Genomic DNA, 19,026 nt, shown 5'->3' on the forward strand with positions numbered 1-19,026 from the left:
GTCACCACCCATCTTGAGGAGTTTGCCCCCTCACATATACTAATGTGCCACAAACAGGACTTTAATATCACCAACCATTCCCATTTTATTACGGTGTATCCATATAGATGGCCCACCCTGTATATACAGTGGAACCCTGACTTACGAATACCCCGTTTCACGAAAAATTCAAGTTACGAAGGCACTGAACGGCAATATTTCTGCCCGTGTTACGGCAAAATGCCTGAGTAACGAAACCGCTGGCTCTGATTGGCTCAGCCAAGCCTACAATGCCCACAATGCCTTCCGAATCATGTGACAACCCCTTGGCTTCCGTACTTGCGCTTCGCTGTTCCACTTGAACGACGCATTGTGGCTCTAGTTAGCAATTAGCCTATCGTTCAGCACCGCCTCACTCAAAACGTGCAATGGGTGCTTCGACTTACGAAAATTTTCGACTTACGAAAGACCCTTGGGAAGAAATTAATTTTGTAAGTCGGGTTCCACAAAAATAAATAAATAAATAAATAAATAAATAAATAAATAAATAAATAAATAAATAAATAAATAAATAAATAAATAATTTTTATTTTATATTAAATCAAGTCCATTTTAAGAGCTTGTGGACAACCTGTGGAATATATCACAGGCTTGGGCTAATACTTCTGTGTAGGGTCAGTTTATTGTTCAAAGTTAAAGATTGAGCACAAGGATTACTTTAATCCTTTAATTGCTGCTCTATATTCTGCGTGAGCACATGCGAGTTCATGCGTATACTCACCAACTAGCTCCTTGGGGTCCTTTTTTTCTGCTTCTGAGATCTAGAAATCACAAGAAAAGGGGTGAGAGTGGGAGGGCAGAAAAATGAAAAAACAGGGGACATTTAGGCCTCTTTTTATCATTAGTGCTCGATGGTGGGAAATAAATGCAGCATCAGTCATAGATATTATGAGACCATGATTCCTGCTAGGGTTTAGTTGGTGAGATGAATGATCTAATCAAAGGTGTTAGATAATTAGATAACTCTTTATTGTCACTGCACAGCCATTGTACAGGTGCAATGAAATTGGAAAACTGTACAGGTGTACAGGTGAAAAAGACAGAGCTAAAGACAAAAGCTCATTCTCTGTATACCTGAAACCTAAAAATCACAGAACCCAGAAGCAGACTTCACACACTACAGAGCAGTTTCTTAGCAGTAACAGAAGCCTGAACTGTAAATCTTAGAGAAGATTCCAGAGAACGCCTTGGCTCAGCAGGAGGAGGAGTCTTGTACAGCCCTTAAAATATGCCGCCTATTGTGCCAGCATTGTGGGCATAACACAGGTTCAGCACAAAAGAACAGCGCTGTTATTCACAGGAATCATGCCGTCACCTAGCAACTGCACAGGCACATCAAAGAACTGTCCTGAAGTGGGCCAAATCACAAGGTGGTGGTGGAGGAGGGAGGACGGCAGAAAGACATGTAAATACAGCAAAGAACCCCAGCAAAAAAAAATTTGACTATTTGATACAGAGCTTAAAATTAAACGAATTAATTAATTAAAAAAAAAAACCAAACAAAAAAAAAAACCCCACACTCATCACTTCACTGATCCTCCAGTTGGCACGGCTTCCCCTTTTAGCTCGCCCTCACAGTAAGGTCACAGTAAGCAGCTTTTGAGGACTTTTGTACAGTGAATATAAATTTAGCCGTCTCACAAGGCCACACCAAAAATATTACCACCCTTTCAGATCAACAACAGGCCCTTCTAATTTCAGCTAACTGTGCACATCGTCAAGCCATCTGTCTAGCATGAGTAAACACGGACTTGTAACCACACATATACCAAAAGATTATTCACTGGAGGGACGCTGATCACGTATCTACTCATTTAAGTTTTAATTACTGGAAACAGTGTAATAAAGGCCAATGCTACATTATCATAATAACAGAATATGGCGTTGAATACACCATAAGGGGGTTACTTCTAATTCTACATTTTCTTCTTTCTTGATGGGATTTATGTGAGACAGCTGTATGAAATATCAGCTGTTAGCGTTTTGTATACATCCAGCAAACTGGGAAAAAACGATTTAAGACTGACCGGATTGCTTTAATTGTATCAGCTGTATAAACAAAGCGATATGCTTCCTCGTTAAAAGGAGCACTCCACTGAACATGAGGTTCAGTCTGTTTGTCACCAGGAACAGTTCTGTGTGTGGAAGACCCACAGAAAGTGGTCTCCAAGTGGATTTGAACTCAGGCCTCTGCAGCAGCAGCATTTTAGCATTTGGGCTGCCCTCTTATAACAGACTCATTCAGCACTGCTACAATAGCAGGAATATTATTACTATTATTATTATTACTACTATTTTGTTTCCCTTTCCTTTGGGCTGCTCCCTTGAGAAGATGAAACAGTGGATCATCTGCCTCCATCTCATCCTATTACCAGCATCCTTTTTGTGTCACACAACCTTCTTTCACTACATTCATGAATGATCTCTGTGGTTCTTTTTTCAGCGTCACTGTGTCCAAACCACACAGCTCACCATCTCAAACCTTCCCCTTTACTCTTGCTGTTATTCTTCTGTCCAAAATATTCCTCTTCTCTTGAGAGTGTACCTCCAGCTCTCTTAAACCTGCTCATCTGTCATCTTTCTTGCTCATACATGTCGTGCACCACCCTCACTTCCCTTCCACTTTTACATGCAGTATCACAGTTTCTCTCTTCAAACGCCACCATTTACTTTCTTTAGACCTACAAAGACAGTGAGGCTCCTTCTGATCTGTACTCTCAACACTCTCAGAAGGAAACATTGCATCTGCAGTGCAAAAAAGCCATAATGCTGCTGACTGATTGTCACGTCTCTCCTTAATCTAGCTTCAACAACTCCTGGTATGGTTCATTATCTTCAGAGCGTTTTTCTGGGCCAACCTCTTTTTGACCCTTCGTATCTGGCCTCACCTCCTCCTTGCTAATCCTCTGAAGACCTTGATTCACTAACTGTCCTCCATCTGCTCTCTCATTTTTTTCATTCATGAGATCCTCAAAGTACTCTTTTCACCTTCTCAATACACTCTCTTCTTTTGTTTATGACATTTCCATCGGTATCCTTGATCACCCTAACCTGCTGCACATCCTTTCCAGCCAAGTGCTTTTCTCCTTCCTTAGTGTTCAAGCTCTAGGATCATTAGCCTCGAAGGAACACTTAACACCTTAGTGCTACTTGTTAGCATGTTAAACTGGGAAAAACGAAACACTGGAGAGAATTGCCTGGATTTATAAAACCACATAGATTTTGGGTAACAGAATGAGAATTATAGTCGAGATAGTGGTTAAAAAAAATGTGTAAATGAAATAAATTGGTCACACCACATAAAAACAAAACTGACTTTTTCACCAGATGGTACTAGAAGGTGAGGATCCCAAAATTCAGAGCACTACTCTCAGATATGTTGAACAATAATATCTCTAAATATTTCAGAGCTCTGTCACTTATGACATTTAGTTTGTCTAATTTTTTTTTTTTTTTAAATTAACATATCCTCCAGCAAGCTTAAAAATTATGAGCAAGATTATAGAACAATCCATTTTACTGAAAATTAAAACTTCCAGGCAATTATTAAATAAGCATTACTGGAAACATAACAGATCCCCTCTTCTCAATATCTCAGCTGATCACCAACTAACAGAAAAGAAACAGTGCTTTGAAATTAAGCGATGGTGACTCTGATGCACGCTCTTCAAGGAAACGTTCTCCTGTAGTAGGGGCTCTGCTGCACAGCTATCACAGATCTAAAAAGAACTATCAACTTTATCGACAATACAAAGGCTTCACACTACAGATTATCCCCTTTATCTCCATTCCAGCAGACAGTTCCCCATGCCCGAATGTGTAAACTCAATGTTTTCTTAAGATCTCAGACTACATCACAGTACAATCTAAAACATTCAAGGAGAACTTGGATATATCCAACCACAGTTCCTATCGAGCACAACAGTCTTTGTGGTTAAATGAGGCACTGCGCACTCACAATTAAGACACGTATCACACCAACACCTAACAGCTGCCATTCACAGATAAGCCAACTGCAAACGACAATAAGTTTGAGGACAAAGTGAAAGCTAATATAAACATTCACTCTCTTTTTGGGTTTCTAAATCTAAACCCAAATATTAGCCTGTAGACCTAACATCTGCTTATGCAAACTACACTGCTGCTAGATTTCACCGCAGAATTTCTAGCGAAACCAAAATGAGTAGTATCCTATTGCTTTATAACAATATCTTAGTGATGGTAACAAAAGCAAGAAAACACATCGAGGCTTTAAACTCTCTCTCTCCCAACGTAGCCAAAATTACACGACAACCTCTGTTTTTAATGCAACTGCTCACAAAAGGTATTTGCAGCAGGTTTAAATAACACTACTAAACACACAGGACCGTTTCCAAAATAGTTGGGATGCTTTGTAAAATAAAAACTGTCCCTTGCACACAGACATTCTCCAGATTATATGAATATACTTTAAATGATCATTGTAATCTCTCTGAAGGTTTACTCCATTTAAATCAAACTGGTTTTCTTCTGCCTTACTTCAGTTCACTTGTGCAGATGTGAACATGGTAATCATGCTAGTAAAACAAATGGACTGCACTGAGACCCTTTGGAGGAGGTGGTCTCAGTCTTCATTTATGGTGTGAATAGGATTCTTATGTTCTATAGTGAATAAAATACGGGTTAACAAGAGCTGCAAATTGTTTTTTTAATTTTCATTTTGCACCACATCCCAACAGAAGAAAGTGAAGTATTTCCCTACAAAGTACACAGAATATGTTTCATTAACTTTCCTGGAAATGTTTCTCTTCCATGGCAATAAAGCTCTACATGTTGATACACGCAGCACTGAGAAACCACATCATGAACCACAGTTATCATTACCATACTGCAATGTCCTTTCATTGCCATCACTTCATGATGTGGCATAACCAACAGGCAAAACTCACAAAATCCCCTCAGACAGCCATCACAGAAATGTTGTAAATCAAAGCCTCAGTCAAGCTATACATCCTCTGCCAAACAGTGCAGCAGGAAGCTGGCACACCGTCTGGCTCATACAGTTTGAAAACACATACAAAGGGTGTGGTTAGTATGGTGTGAAGGTCCAAGTAGTGTGCTTTACAGAATCAACACCACTGGTTCACCTCTTCACTTTAAGCCACACATGAAGATGCATCAGTGACTCATAGCGTACTTCAAATCCATGAACCCACAGCACCATCTAGTGAATATGCTCTATCGCTGCATGTTGTGGCCGCCATCGCTGTGCTTCAGGTTAGTCACAAAACAGAATGACAAACTAATCAGCCTTAATCACTAAATCTAATCAATCCCACAGTGTTCAAATACCTCAAAGTCATCTGCGTCCCTCCCCTCGTCAGATTCGTCCACTTCCTATAAAAACAAAAATGCAGAAGGTTAACACTGTAAGGGGCAAAAAGGAAAAGAGACCATAATGGGGAGCCGAGCAGCAGGACCAACAGCCAGCACTGGGCTGAAAACCTATTAGTCAACTATTTCATCTACAAGTGGGCCTTAAATAAAGCATTTCTGGGAGGTTGTAAGGCTGACTGTGATTTCTAGCAACTTAAGCAAGGCTCGCAAAATTTCAAAATCTCTGGTAGCCCTTTGAGCCGGCACTCTTCAGTTTTTGGTAGCCCAAAATAAATTTAGGTAGCCCGAATAAAAAAAGAGAGCAATTTTTTTATGTTTTGTTTCCGTTACAATATTATACATTAAAGTATAATATTGTAACAGAAACAAAAATTAATCAAAAAATTGTTAAAATACAAATCACAACAACTGTATAAAAATTACAATCATCAACTCAAATACTTGGTTCTCATTGAACAGAAATTTCTATGAACTTGTAAGAACTGTGTAGGACATGAATCAGTCTGTGTCAGATCCTGAATATGACATTTCCACTGGAGTCACGGGTCAGAGGTAAGTGGAACCAAGATCGAGGCCATTTGCTTTTTGAAGTTTGCAAAGACTGCTAAATTTTGCCAGTGGTAGTTCACTCTTTGCAACATAGTACGCTGTTCTAAACAGATTTTTCAGGACTTCTTGTTGTGCTTGGTTTATTTTTAGTATGTTTTTTGCAATTGCTGTTTGTTCCTGGAAAGATATTGCAGACTGGGCAATAATGCATTTCTTGCATTTCTCATGGGTTCTGATGCGGTCTTTCTTAAAATTACTAGTCCCAGTAACAAAGGTGCTTGTCGACTCAGAAATCAAATGAAACTCACAACACACCTGGCAGAACATCATGTTATTTAGCTCGTCATATTCCAACAGAAATTCTTTTGTCCATGAAACCAAAAAAGCTGCGCTTTCTTTTTGCCTTATAGTCTGATTTGTCATAACTTTTCCGTTTTGTGGTAAGCTTTTCTTTGGCTGCCCCTTCTTCACCCTGACCTGTCTTATTTGGCTCAGCAGAACTAAAACACCGGCGTAAATCCTGCTGCTTTTACGCACGTACTTACATAATGGTCAGCGATTCTCTGTGCAATCAACCTCTCACATGTTTAAGCTTGCTGTGGGAGATTTCACTTGTCATGTCTGAATAGTAAGCTAATCACCGATAAGACGATGTCAGAGGAATTGGTGCGCAATTAATCGTCACTCACCAATCAGTGCTGCTGCTCTCTACACACCATTCACGCGATCGCAAAGTGAAAGCAAAAAACAAGCGCAAATTCAAACGCGATTTCAATGTGTCACATATTGACAGTGGCTCACCGATGCCAATGACATAATTGCTCAGCTACATTTTCGAAAGAATGCAAAAGTATCGACATATATTTTTCCTTCCTATGATAGCCCGACGGGCAGGGCTGAGTTAGATTTTGGTAGCCTGACTGGAAAAATTTTGCGAGCCCTGTTAAGAGTGTGATACATGTGTGCCCAAAGAACACTTCAAAAATTTACAGTTTCATTTAAAGTTTGATGCAAATTAAAACATTTGCAAAGGTGGCTACAGCAATAGTATGGAGGAAAAAAAGTAAAGCACTAATACCCGCTCTCATAATAATGCTTGTATACGTGCTTGGGTCTGTATGGCTGCTCTGCACCTGCTCTCAGCCTAACAACATTGTCTATATTGCGACTTTGGTGAGCTAATGTAATCTGCACAAAGATGCCAGAGAAAACAAACAGCATTGTAATGGAGCGCTTTAAGAATAAGCTCTAAAACTAACAAGTAACTAAAGCATAATTTATTGTCCCAAAAATGTGCCAGTCTGCGTTCTGGTTTGCTTTTGGACAGAGCACAGACGGAGGTTTTCACCCATCACAAACTTGCCACCGCAAAATCCCAAATACACGTCACTGGATGTGAATATTGATTGGTTGACAAGTGAATAGGGAGGGGTGTGACAGCAGAGATTACCGGGAATAGGAGAAGCGTGGAAAAATCTAAGATTGTAAAAACAGTAAAAGTACAGACAGCGCCTGCAGTGGACACTTCATTGATTTTAAACACTGTTAATCTTCAGCTCTTTGTACATTAAAAGTTCGCTTTTTTCTGACAGCTTCCTGACAGACCAACAACAGGACAAGATAGCTCAAAGATCAGTTGTATTACAAGTTTCTTTTTTTAACCCTGGCTCCATCTGACCACAAACATTCTCTGCAGGCAGACAGGCTGTCAGTGACCACCCACAGATTGGATTCGTGCAATCCCAGGTCAAGCATAAAGCAAGCATGGATAAGACTACATATGTGGCATTCAACATCAAACAAAGGAGGAACCATGGTTTGTCTTAACCAACCGTTAGCCTTTTGATGTTGAAGATTTTGTGATTGATTAGTGGTCTTTGATCAATGGTCATGAGAATTTGCATCTTAATGATCAATGAACTGATCTCCCAGTCCACTGCTCCTTCGGGCGTGCTAGTTTCAGTCATTATGCAAATGTACTGAAACCTGCAGTCAGCCAAGACTGAAGAAGTCACTTGGATAAGTGACGAAACGTTTCTCCCACTGAAAACGCTACATCCAGATAAACAGAATCAACTTTTGGGGGATGTTGAAGATTGCATTTATTCTTATAAGAAATCAAATAATGTGAACCTAAAACTAAAGAAAAGAAAAGAGGAAAAAAAAGTACTTTGGTGATGCTGATTTTGTAGTGGGGAGATCCTGATTATGATGCAGATCCAACCAAGCAATCAGCCTTCCAAACCCCTCTGTACTCAGTGAAGATTCAATGTCTCAAAACACACCACATACTCCGAGAGCACACAACACGTGAACTGTTTTTCTGTCAGCTAGAGACATCAGTGGAATGGAACTGATTGATGAGTAAAAATCAAATCTAGAAAGCTCAGAATTCAAAACTGACCGAGTTGTTTTCTCTGCTGTCTTCATCTGCAGACTCTTTTTCTTCTGGGTCCACGGTTTGGTTCAGGTCATCCTCATCATAGCGATATACAAGGCTTCCTACACGCCCCCCTATTGATGCGAGATTGGGAGGGGGACGGGGGGTGGGTTCACAAATACACAGAAGTAAAAGAAATCAATTAGGCAGCAAAATCATTCTTTTATTTCACACATAACTAATTTTGAGTGATATCATTCTAACTACTGAAACCTCAAAGTAAGCCAGCCTATGAGACAACAGGAAATAGCCAAAGAAAGAGTTCGTCCTCCGTTTTAAATTGTCTGTTCTAGCCCTCATTGCCTAGACTAAAGCTCAGCAACACTGGGATCTCACTAATGGTCACTATACTCTGAAAACTTTACCGACTCCCTAAATTGGCACTTACTCATGAATCCCTGCTCTGAAAGCTTCTGTGCCAACTAACAACCACATGTCATATTTCTCTCGCTCTCAAGAAATTTACTTTAAGCTTTAAAATTAGAAGAGCTCAGTGGACAAAAAGGTCCTCTTATACTGATGTATATTTTATCAATGGGTTATTAATGTAAAGCGGTTTTACTACTGATGTAGTTGCTTCCAGTGGAGTACATTACGCACATCCATCTGTAGCTAATGACTACTTAATTTGAGATTAATCTGATAATTATTCTGTCCATTAACAAATTGAAATATGGGTTAGTAAAATTAGGATTACAATGATCTTATGTCACAAGTCATAATCCAGCAGTCCAGAAACAAATCAGTATATTTGTTCCCTGTGTGCCAACAGACAGGCTTTGGCTCTTTAAGAAAGGACGATATGAGAAATAAACATAATAAGGCCAACATGAAAACTGCCAGTGGATCACAACTATGGGAAAATATACTGGGATATAGAGTTGTACATTTCCGGTAGCTTTATTTTGCAGTCAATTGCTACTGCGAAGGTGTACTCAAAAATCATATCCAAAATACGAAAACGGAAAGATTGCGTTAAATTACAAAGAGCAGAGGGTGGGAACATTCACCATTGCTGTGTCATAAAAAAAAAATCTAATGATCAATTTTGATGTTTGAAGAGCGTAGATCGATTGTTTGTTTACATCACTCAACACAAGCAGAACTGGATTACTGCATGCAGAAGACACATCGTCCACATTCAGAAGCACATCTCTGTGTAGTGACAGTTCTTATGATTTAAACAGGCAAAGGGACGGCAGTAAAAACTCCGGACCTGTGACAGCATCAAGTACGCTGGTGTTCCAATTGTACAAATCGCGAATCCGTGTTCCTGCTCTCGGCAAGTCCGGACTCGCGTACTTGAGAATTGAGTAAGGGCCTATCTCACCAGTGAACAAGGTTATCTCGGAGTCAAGAACACAACCCGGTATCCTGACACAAAACGCACCCTCCTCCGTTAACTAAAGACGCATTTTAATTTCCGTTTGGCAACAGTTTCTCTCAATAAAAAAACACCATCCAGCGAAATATGCGCATATTATGTTTTACGAACAAAACAACATGAACATGAAGATCGTCTAACTAGCTACATGCTAACGTTAGCTCCTACATGAAGTTCCGCAGTAAGGCTGGCGGACCTACAGCAAAGTATTTCATAGTCGTTAAACGTATGAGAGGAAGTTAAATACTTTTATATACCTGATTCTTCTTGTTCAGGGTCAGAGTCGGGCTCCGAATCATCTCCATAGACCGCTAAAGACGACAGCAGCGTACTCTTTTTACCGCTCGCCATTTCTGTGTAGTATCGCATAAACGGTGGGTCGCAGAATATTGACGTCATCAAAACGGTAACACACCGAAGGAACTGGTCTGCCACTGGGAAATGTAGTCATTTTGTTGGCCAGCGTTCATTCTTCTTCTTCTTCTTCTTCTTCTTCTTCTTCTTCTTCTTCTTCAGTCAAGTTTAACGGCAGCTTGCATCCAAAACTGTTGCATTACTGTCATCTCCTGGCTGTTAACCGTCCGTCACTCCTGAATCCTCAGATCCTCTTGATGAGACCAGTACTTCTCAAAAAACGAAAAACCACCACTTTCCCTTCACCATGACTTAACTTATTAACCACTTGTTCAAATGTAAGTTCCCTTCCACCACTCATTTCACCCCACATCACCCTCCTGTGACTTACATACTTCCTACAACTAAGGAGTACATGCTCAACCGTCTCCATATCAGTGCACCCATCACACAACCCAGTCGGATGTTTCCCAATCCGAAAAAGAGTACCATTTAAAAAGCAGTGGCCCGTTCGTATTCGACTGATAACAACCTCCTCACGTCTCTGCAATCCGCTACTCCTCTTAGCTTCTATTGTGTTTTGCACCCTATATAAATGTCTCCCTTTTGTTTCATTATCCCATGCCATTTGCCATAAGTTCCGACTTTCTGCCCAAACTACACTTTTCCCTTCAGATTTTCACAATGGTAACTGTACATCTATGTCCAGCGTTCATTCTATTGTTGTACCAGGTATTTCTAGGTATTGTTTCACTTACAGGTATTGATTCTTTAAGTTCACTTTGCATTTTATTTTGAAGGTTAGTTTCTCACAGAGCTGTGTTTTTACTTCCCTCCACTGTTCTTTTACCTTCCTTCCTTAATACCTGGATTGAATTCATGTGTGTCTTATTATCCGTCAACCTGATTTCATGTGTAATCACATCGAAACAGTTACTTTTTACTGTGTGAGCCTAAAAAGTACACTAGATAAACATATGAATTTACACAAACATTTGTGTATCTTGACAGAATGGTTGTGGATCATTTCAAATCACAAATGCTAGTCAAACTTGGAATAAATTAGAAGAAAAAGTTTAATAGTTATTAGTGTAATAGGGTTATGATATTAGTGGCTATTTTTCTTACAACTGCAATATTTAAATATTTTCTTCTTGTAGTGAAAAGTACTTTGAGTGCTCAGAGTAGAAAATGCAGTCCATTCACCATTTTACAATTCTTACAATCAGCTGCTTGGCAATGACGCGTTACAAAGTGGAACAATGGTTTGGCGTCTGTGATGTGGTCAGGCCATTTTTGCAGATACTGAAAAAATATATGGGCATTTTAATTTCATTCAAATTTTGGTTGAAGAAACCTTAAAAAAAAAAAGAGTCCTATACTATGTAGCAAAGAAATTCAAAAGTGGAAAAGTGTACATTTTCTCTTTTATCTGAACACACTTAAATGACTCTGTCCTTTGAATTCTTCTGCCTTCTCTTTGTCTTCTCGTCTCCTGAGCTGCAGCAGCATCCATACAGCAGAGCAAAGGTGACCAGAGAGAGAATTACCAGGACAAACACTCCAATGACGGCAATACCACCCAGTGCCCACGGCTCCTGATGCATACGATGAAGGAACCACTCCACCCAGTCCTCAGGTGACCCTGTGGGTTTCTGCTGGTCTAGTACACTGTATAGAGAATGATCAACCAGATGAAAACCAGGTAAACCTGCCCTGATATTTACCAACTCACACAATCTTATTAATACCATTATTTGGCACTAAGAGCTGAAAGAAGCACATTATCTGCCAACTAAAAAAGCTATTTCACACTCCAAATATCTAAGCAACAGATATGTTATATTTTTATTGGCACGGCTCATTAATCTGCAGGTGTTAAGGCCTTTCGTCACCTAGCATATTCATTTTCAGAAACTCACCTCTCCACCGCCATGTCCTGCCAAGTGAACGGCTCACTGAGTCTTAACAGAACGTGAAAACACAGCAGAGTATGACAGCAGAAAACTTCGACTCTTTAGCTGCTTTTCTGATCCACAAGCCGAACTAGAAAGGATTTTTTAAATAGTCCAAAATAACAGTTTACTTTCACTTCGAGTGCAGGAGTGGTGTTCTGAATATGCAAACGTAGCACAGTTCCTGTTTGCATTTCCAGGTGACTGCCATTTCAAAGTAAAAGCAACAGCTCATGGTTAATGTTTAAACTCACAATGGCAAAGAGGAATTCTGCTGATAAGGAATGTGCACGATGGAGCAACGAGTCACTGATGACATTTTGATCCTCGCTCTTATAGACTGTGGTGACTACATTAGGTATAAGAACAAAGAAATGTTTATTTAATTAAAGTATTTAACATCTGATACATTTACAAAAGCAAGAAGAAGCAAAAACACATAAAAGTGGCGTCTCAGAAACACTTTCCTGTATGTCACACTACTATTTTACAATATAACGGGAATACATTTAAAACTGTGGCATCAAACAATGAATAGTTCACATTTTCCATTGGCACGATTTGCTTCACTGAGCCAGCAGGGGGCGCTTTGTTTTTGAACAAAGCAATGTTTCTGCTGAACTTCGTGCCCAGAGCACACATACATGTTGGAATGTACACTGTCCGTGTTGTTTCCCACATTCCTCCTGAATGTGAACATCATCGCAAACCACATTTGTAATAACTGAGTCACTGTGACATTTCAGGACATATCAGCTTTGTTGTTGTGTCTCTTTGCCAATGAAACTCTGCCACACAGTGTTACATTGTTCTGGTTTATAATGAATCTTGATGAGTTGTGCCTTTCAGCTGCATTGCAGTGGTGTGGCTCTCTGGATGATAATCGAGTACTGGAAATATCATGGCACCAACTTCCCATCCTTGCCTGTTTTTGATACCCACTTAATTCTTCCAGAGAAGCGCGAAGAAGGATGGAGATGATGTTTCTAGGTGTGTTCTGTCCTGTCTCTTCCTCAGATGTTGTGCAAGGGTTGAACTCTTGAGGGCTGGTGCTTTGGCTTCGTAAAACAACAGCAGTGGATGCACGAGAGTAATATCATGAAGAGAACCGTGGCTGTGAGGAGAAAAACAAGACAGGAGGGAGAAAAACAAAACAAAACAGAGTCATGGGGTGGGGTCAGCACAAGCTGGGAGACAATTTTGAGTCTAGAAATTTTCTACACAATTACTGGGTCCTATACTGTGAAGCAAGAACAGCATACTCAGGCAAGCTCAGTGTACCTGGGCACATGAAGGAGGTTATCAACTCCACAAGTCAACCCACAGTTTATCAATCTAGCTACAAGCATGTTCTTTTAAAGTGGATAAGTCTACTGGCAGCAGAGTGACTGATTTTTACAGAAGAACATAAAACTATATTATTAAATGCAAGCACAAAACACAGCTGCTGCAGGCAAACCAGCGTGGATGTGTGTGTTATTAAAAAAGCACTGTTGTGTGCTTTTAAGTGGTCAGTAAGACTTGAAAAGACCTACTGTATGGAATAACTGACTGCTGATTTTACACCTAATGGTTTCTTATCTCCAACCGTGCATATGCCCCACCTTTTATGTAAACTGCCTTCATATTACTGAATAACCCACGATTAACCCTAAAATTATCTGGATAAATCCAAAACCTAGTAATATAGATGTCAGGGTCGTTTTGAGTTTTCTCTAGCTTTGTACTCTTATTTATCTTTATGACTCTGTATTCTTTAGTGTTGACATTTAGCTTCCTATTATTCGTTCCTTTGATTCCTGAGTGCCTTTAGTTCAGTGCTCCTGCTCTGAAGGTTCATTCTGTGTTTGTGCTTTTGTGATGGAACTGTGTGTGAGCTCCATAGCCCTCTGCTTATGGTGTTATCTTTACTCTCTGTGTGCTTACAAGTTTCCTGTTCTTCTTTGCCATTAGTTCCCTGTCTGCTTTAGTTGATGATAGGTTTGTTAATCCCCTTCTGTAATCCCATTTTGCTCCTTCTATCTTGTCCATGTGTTTATCATCTGTCTCTGTGTCAAATTGGTAATCTCCATAATCACGAGGTGTGTTTTTTATCGTCTCCTTCTGTTATTTGTTGCGTTCTCCCCTTGTGGCAGTGTGTTCCCTGCGTGTGTGTTTCCTCCAAGTCAATTCCCTGTTCACCTTACGTGTTGTTTTTTTCCCTGTATGGACACGGTTCAGCATTAAAAGCTGTTTCTGAGTTCAAGTCCTGTCTCCTGAGTCCTGCATTGAGGTCGACTTCAACAGTACCAAACTGTGACAACAGGTCTCTGGTTTAGATGGCCGTGTATGATAAAGTTACATGTGAACTCCCCACCTGCCACATAGAGCATTTAAGTACCTTTTATTTTACTGGCTTATTTGTGAGGCCTGCAGCTATACTGCTTTGGTTTACTTTTACTAGTAATGGCGAAATGTCTAAGCATAGCTACATCGCTGCCAACCCACTGCTGAAATGCTCCTGATGTCATCCATGTTAGCAACAATGAGCTTTCAGCCATGGACCCCTATGATTGGATCGACTTGTCTTGCATTACACCGGCCACTGACTTCACTTCTTTACTTTATATCCACTCCACACTCCAATATCAGGAGGGAGGTGGCAGTGAAATAACTACTCAGCATTTATCATACACAGGTGAAGTTCAAACCAGAGGATTTACATGATGAATAAATAAATGATTTTTTGTAATTCCACTTACATATTCAATTCAATTCAATACTTTATTGTCCCACTAATTTCGCCTTGTGTGGCATATTTTGAATGATGGATCAGTGCTTAAAACTCACCAATAAAGAGGAGGAGGACGGCAAAGGCTCCCACCTCCACTGGAGTTGCTTCTGGGAGAGCCTGTAGTTTGGTCCACACCCTGCGAAAAATATCCTGCAGCTGCTGGTCCATGCTGACTTCTGGGTGCAGGAGTTGAAAAAATGATATGAATGATTTTCCAAAAGAAAAAGGCCTCAGTACAGCTCTAAATGTAGAAATGAAAAAAAAAGAAAAAAGAAGTTCAGCTCCACCCTGGACTGCTCCGATTTTACTCTTCCACCCTGCAATTACACCTCAAGCCTGATTTTTTTTTTTAATTCTTTCAATCTCTAAATCCTCTATGCTTTCCAAGTACTCACTCATTATATATCAGCACCACTAATTAGTCTACTGTATTGGCAGACCACATGTCTAGGCTGTACGTGTTTGTGAACAGACTGTGTGCGAGGCTTGTGTCAGGCCTGGTGTGTTTGTATCCACAGACAGGAGAAACCTTCCTGCGTGTGCAGTTTAATTATAAACAAGGCTAACTATTTCAGGCCTGGCATTTCAAAACTGAGGCCTGTCATCAGCACTGGAGCAGCTGTGTGTGGGAGAAGCTGCAGAGGCGATAAGGGCACAGGAACACGACAGGACATTGAAGACATCACCGATAAATAATGAATGGACTAAAAAAAACCTGCCGACTAACCTGTGTGGAACCAAGACTGTACTGATTGAGTCCAGTCTCTTTAACACAGTGCCAAAACACGTCACATAGTAATTTCAAAGCCCTGGATTTTCATATAATGTTAAAATAGTTGTTAATAAATTGTGATAAATCTAGAAACAAAAGGCGTTCTTCCGGCTTTATCCATTTTTGTTGTAAAGCTAGCATTTTTTTAATGTAAAAAAGCAAAACAGTTTAAAAAAAAGATTTACATTTACTTTTTGATTGGCCAAACTCTCTAATTTAGTTGTTTTGATTAAGTTTACGAAATTATTTTTTACTTTTTTTTTTGTCTTTGACTTAACCCTCACCCATATTTAAGGGACTTGCATTGAGTATAGTTAAGTTTAGCTAATGCTAGTTTTTTCGCCTACCAAGCTAATGTAATGCTATATATATATAATGCTAACTAGCAGTTAACTGATCTTGTTGAAGCGCAGCAGGACTGGTGTATAAAACTGACACTGGTTACACTGGGACACTCTCCAAGTAAAAACATTTAAAACACTGTTTTTGATTTAGTTGAACAGTTAATATCAAGCTATTAAATATAACATTAAAAGTACGATACCCAAGACGCCCTGCTGTTTGTTGCTAGGCAACATAGTCACAAAAATGTTTAAAAAAAAGTTTGTCATGGATTACTGGATTTATCAATTTATCTATTTTACCATTTGACTATTTTATGTATGGATGCAATGTTTTGTATATCCGTGTTGTTTCTTTTAGTTTCAACTGTTTGCTCTGATGCTTTTCTGTCTTTGTGTTGTGTATTACACCATATATCTTGGTGTATGTTCATTTCCAAGGATGACTGATTAACTACTGATTTAGAATGGTCTTTCAGTAACTGTACAACCACATAGTGGTGTACACAGTGATTTTAGATATATTTAATATACTAATATCCCCTTTTTTCATTGGCATAAACAAATTCAGTACCTATGCAGATTTAACATGTCATTTTCAACCATTTCATATATTAGACACTGCACTTATATCATTAATATACTAAATAATGAATTTTTGATCCAATGCAGAACCCTGTGGAACACCACATCTACCGTCAAAACTGATGACGATGATCTGCAAACTGTACATATTAAAGCTTAAAGCATATTAAAGCCTTGCTTGTTGTTTATTAGTGATGCACACACACATATGCTGTACTGTACTAATCTATTAAATCTGTTTAGTTTAATGTGTGCGTAACTCTAAGTAAAACTATGTGATTATTCAGAATTTCTACCGACTCTTATTCTTTATCAGATCAGGAAGTGCCACCACATGTTTATATATATAGTTTTTTTTCTTCTTTTTTTTGTGGTTGTCATACTTGACATGTTCTGTTGCTTTAGTCATGAAACATCAGTCTGCAGTTCATAACGGATTTCCTGTTATATTTGTTTTTGACAGTCAGTTCCACATGACAGAGTGTGCTTTTAACACTTAATACCCCCAAACACTGCATTATTTCATCATAAGTGCCTAAATACAGATACTTTTACCCTGGGCGAATATATGTGTATATTCTTTTTGTTTATAGCAGCTCCTCCAGCTGATTCCAAGCACCTGCTGGAGTGAGGCTGAAGAATGTGAGGCCTCTGCTGCTGACCCTCTTCACACTGCAACCTCTTGTCTTTGTCCTTCCGCTGCGCTCACATTATGTTTGGCAAGGCGCAAACGAGAGTAAAACATGTAACAGAAATCAAAGAAATCACCTTCTTTGGGCTTCATGTAGACAAGTTTGCTTATTTAGTACCTGTTTTCTTTACTTTACAGCACTTAAGCATTTCCATTTGAGAATGACAAGTACAGTAAGTGTGGCCTTCAAATGTTAGTCTGTATAAACTTGGCATAAAGCACAGTAAAAGCTGACATGTGCAAAGACAAGAAAAAGCTCTTACCTCGTTAGCAAATGTGTGCCACTACTTCCACTTGGTAACTCTTCTCTGACAGCAGAGCCAAAGGCAGAAGTAAACAGTCCCCAGAACGTTTCACTGACTTTTACTCCTGCTTGTTTTCTCCCTCCCCCTCTTCTTTCTCTCTTCTCATAAGTTAGTTTGTGGTGCCTGCAGGTCTTCTGCTCTTCATCTAATTAGCCTGCTTCAGTTCAGACTGAGAGAGAGAGAGAGAGCAGCACTGGATGTTTGGACGTAATATGACTCTTTGAGCAGATCAGCAGCCGTTTCTTTTTTATGACCACAACTGTTCCTCCTGTGAGAGTGTTCACTTTCTCCTGCTTTTCTCAGAGAGTTTGCGTACCTCCTCACTCTTTCCCCTCCCTTCTCCCTCCTCCAACTAGTTTCCAAATCAACTCTTTCCCTGCTTTCGCTGTGTCTCTCTCCCCCTCACCCTCTATCCTGTCTGTACATCTGAACACTCATTCACTGTTTTTTCCTCCTCCTCCTCCTCCTCCTCCTCCCTCTCTGTCTCTCTGTCGCTACAGACCAGCTGTGCCAAGGCCTCTTTTTTGTCTTCAGTCACCCTGGAGACGAGGCTGCTTCTAAAAGAAGCAGGGGGTGGTGTGTGTGTTTGTGTGTGTGGTGTGTGTGTCCATCCTTCTTGTGTCCTGCCATCTTAGCTATTACCAGCGTGTTTTTCTTTGTTTTTTGTTTTGCGTTTGCTGTTGATTCACTTAAGTGAAAAAAAGAGAAAACTCATGACTTGAGGTGCGGCTGATATCCGCCCTGGGAGTTCCTCCCGGATCAGAGGTGGGGTGTTCTTCACTGGAAGGTCTCTCCGAAAGAAGGAACAATCAGGCCATTTCTTCTGTTTTTCTGTTTATTTTCTGACCAGTCCGCCTGGCTAGGATGTGTTCTCTAGTTTGTTTAGAGAAACAAAGTGGTTGTGGAGCTTTGGTGAATGTCGTTACAGGGAATTGCGTTAGAGGATATGTGGACATTCCAAGTTACGCTTATTCATCCATAAATGACCGTTAGTCATTTCCTAAAAGTTTACCAGAACGCAGCACAGAGTTCCTGAAACTGAAGACTGTTAATTTGCCTCGAACGTCAAGCCTCAGATAATGCATCTTGATCAAATCGCTGCTTTTGTTTCACAGTGAAAAATAGATTCACATGATACTTCTTGTATTTGACTTCCACTTTAGTATTTTAGCATTTTCAGTCTACTGTCCGGTACAAAGCACAGAGAGATATACTGCATATGAAAAGCATATGAACCACAGATTGCATCTAATGCGTTTTGTATTTTTCATAGAACTTACACTTAGTTAAAGTCGGCCTTGGGGCATTTGCTAATAGGATTTGTTGCAGATTAAAGCCTTTCCATCAAAGTCTTATGGCAGTGCAATTAGAAGGATTATTGTTGTGGTCTTTAGGAATAGTGTGATTGAAGATTTCTCTTAGGACATCAACTATATCCATTAAAATACTTAAATTACCTGGT

The 19,026-nt window shown here is 39.8% G+C and overlaps 1 protein-coding gene across 1 annotated transcript in view; it reads right to left on the reverse strand.

The window, feature by feature from the left end:
* The window catches only part of LOC102305472 (SAP30 binding protein), a 23,403-nt gene extending 13,200 nt beyond the window's left edge, over positions 1 to 10,203 (reverse strand). Inside the window, exons 1-4 of the mRNA XM_005923803.3 lie at positions 10,046 to 10,203; positions 8,369 to 8,478; positions 5,371 to 5,415; positions 761 to 800 (exon numbers count right to left, since the gene is read on the reverse strand). Of these exons, the coding sequence (XP_005923865.1) occupies positions 761 to 800; positions 5,371 to 5,415; positions 8,369 to 8,478; positions 10,046 to 10,187 (337 nt within the window). The 5' untranslated portion in view covers positions 10,188 to 10,203. The remainder of the gene's footprint in view (positions 1 to 760; positions 801 to 5,370; positions 5,416 to 8,368; positions 8,479 to 10,045) is intronic.
* Positions 10,204 to 19,026: the final 8,823 nt, after the last annotated feature.

The sequence above is a fragment of the Haplochromis burtoni genome, unplaced genomic scaffold (genome assembly GCF_018398535.1).
Source record: "Haplochromis burtoni strain Fernald_Lab_line unplaced genomic scaffold, NCSU_Asbu1 Contig_71, whole genome shotgun sequence".
Taxonomy (NCBI): Eukaryota; Metazoa; Chordata; class Actinopteri; order Cichliformes; family Cichlidae; genus Haplochromis; species Haplochromis burtoni.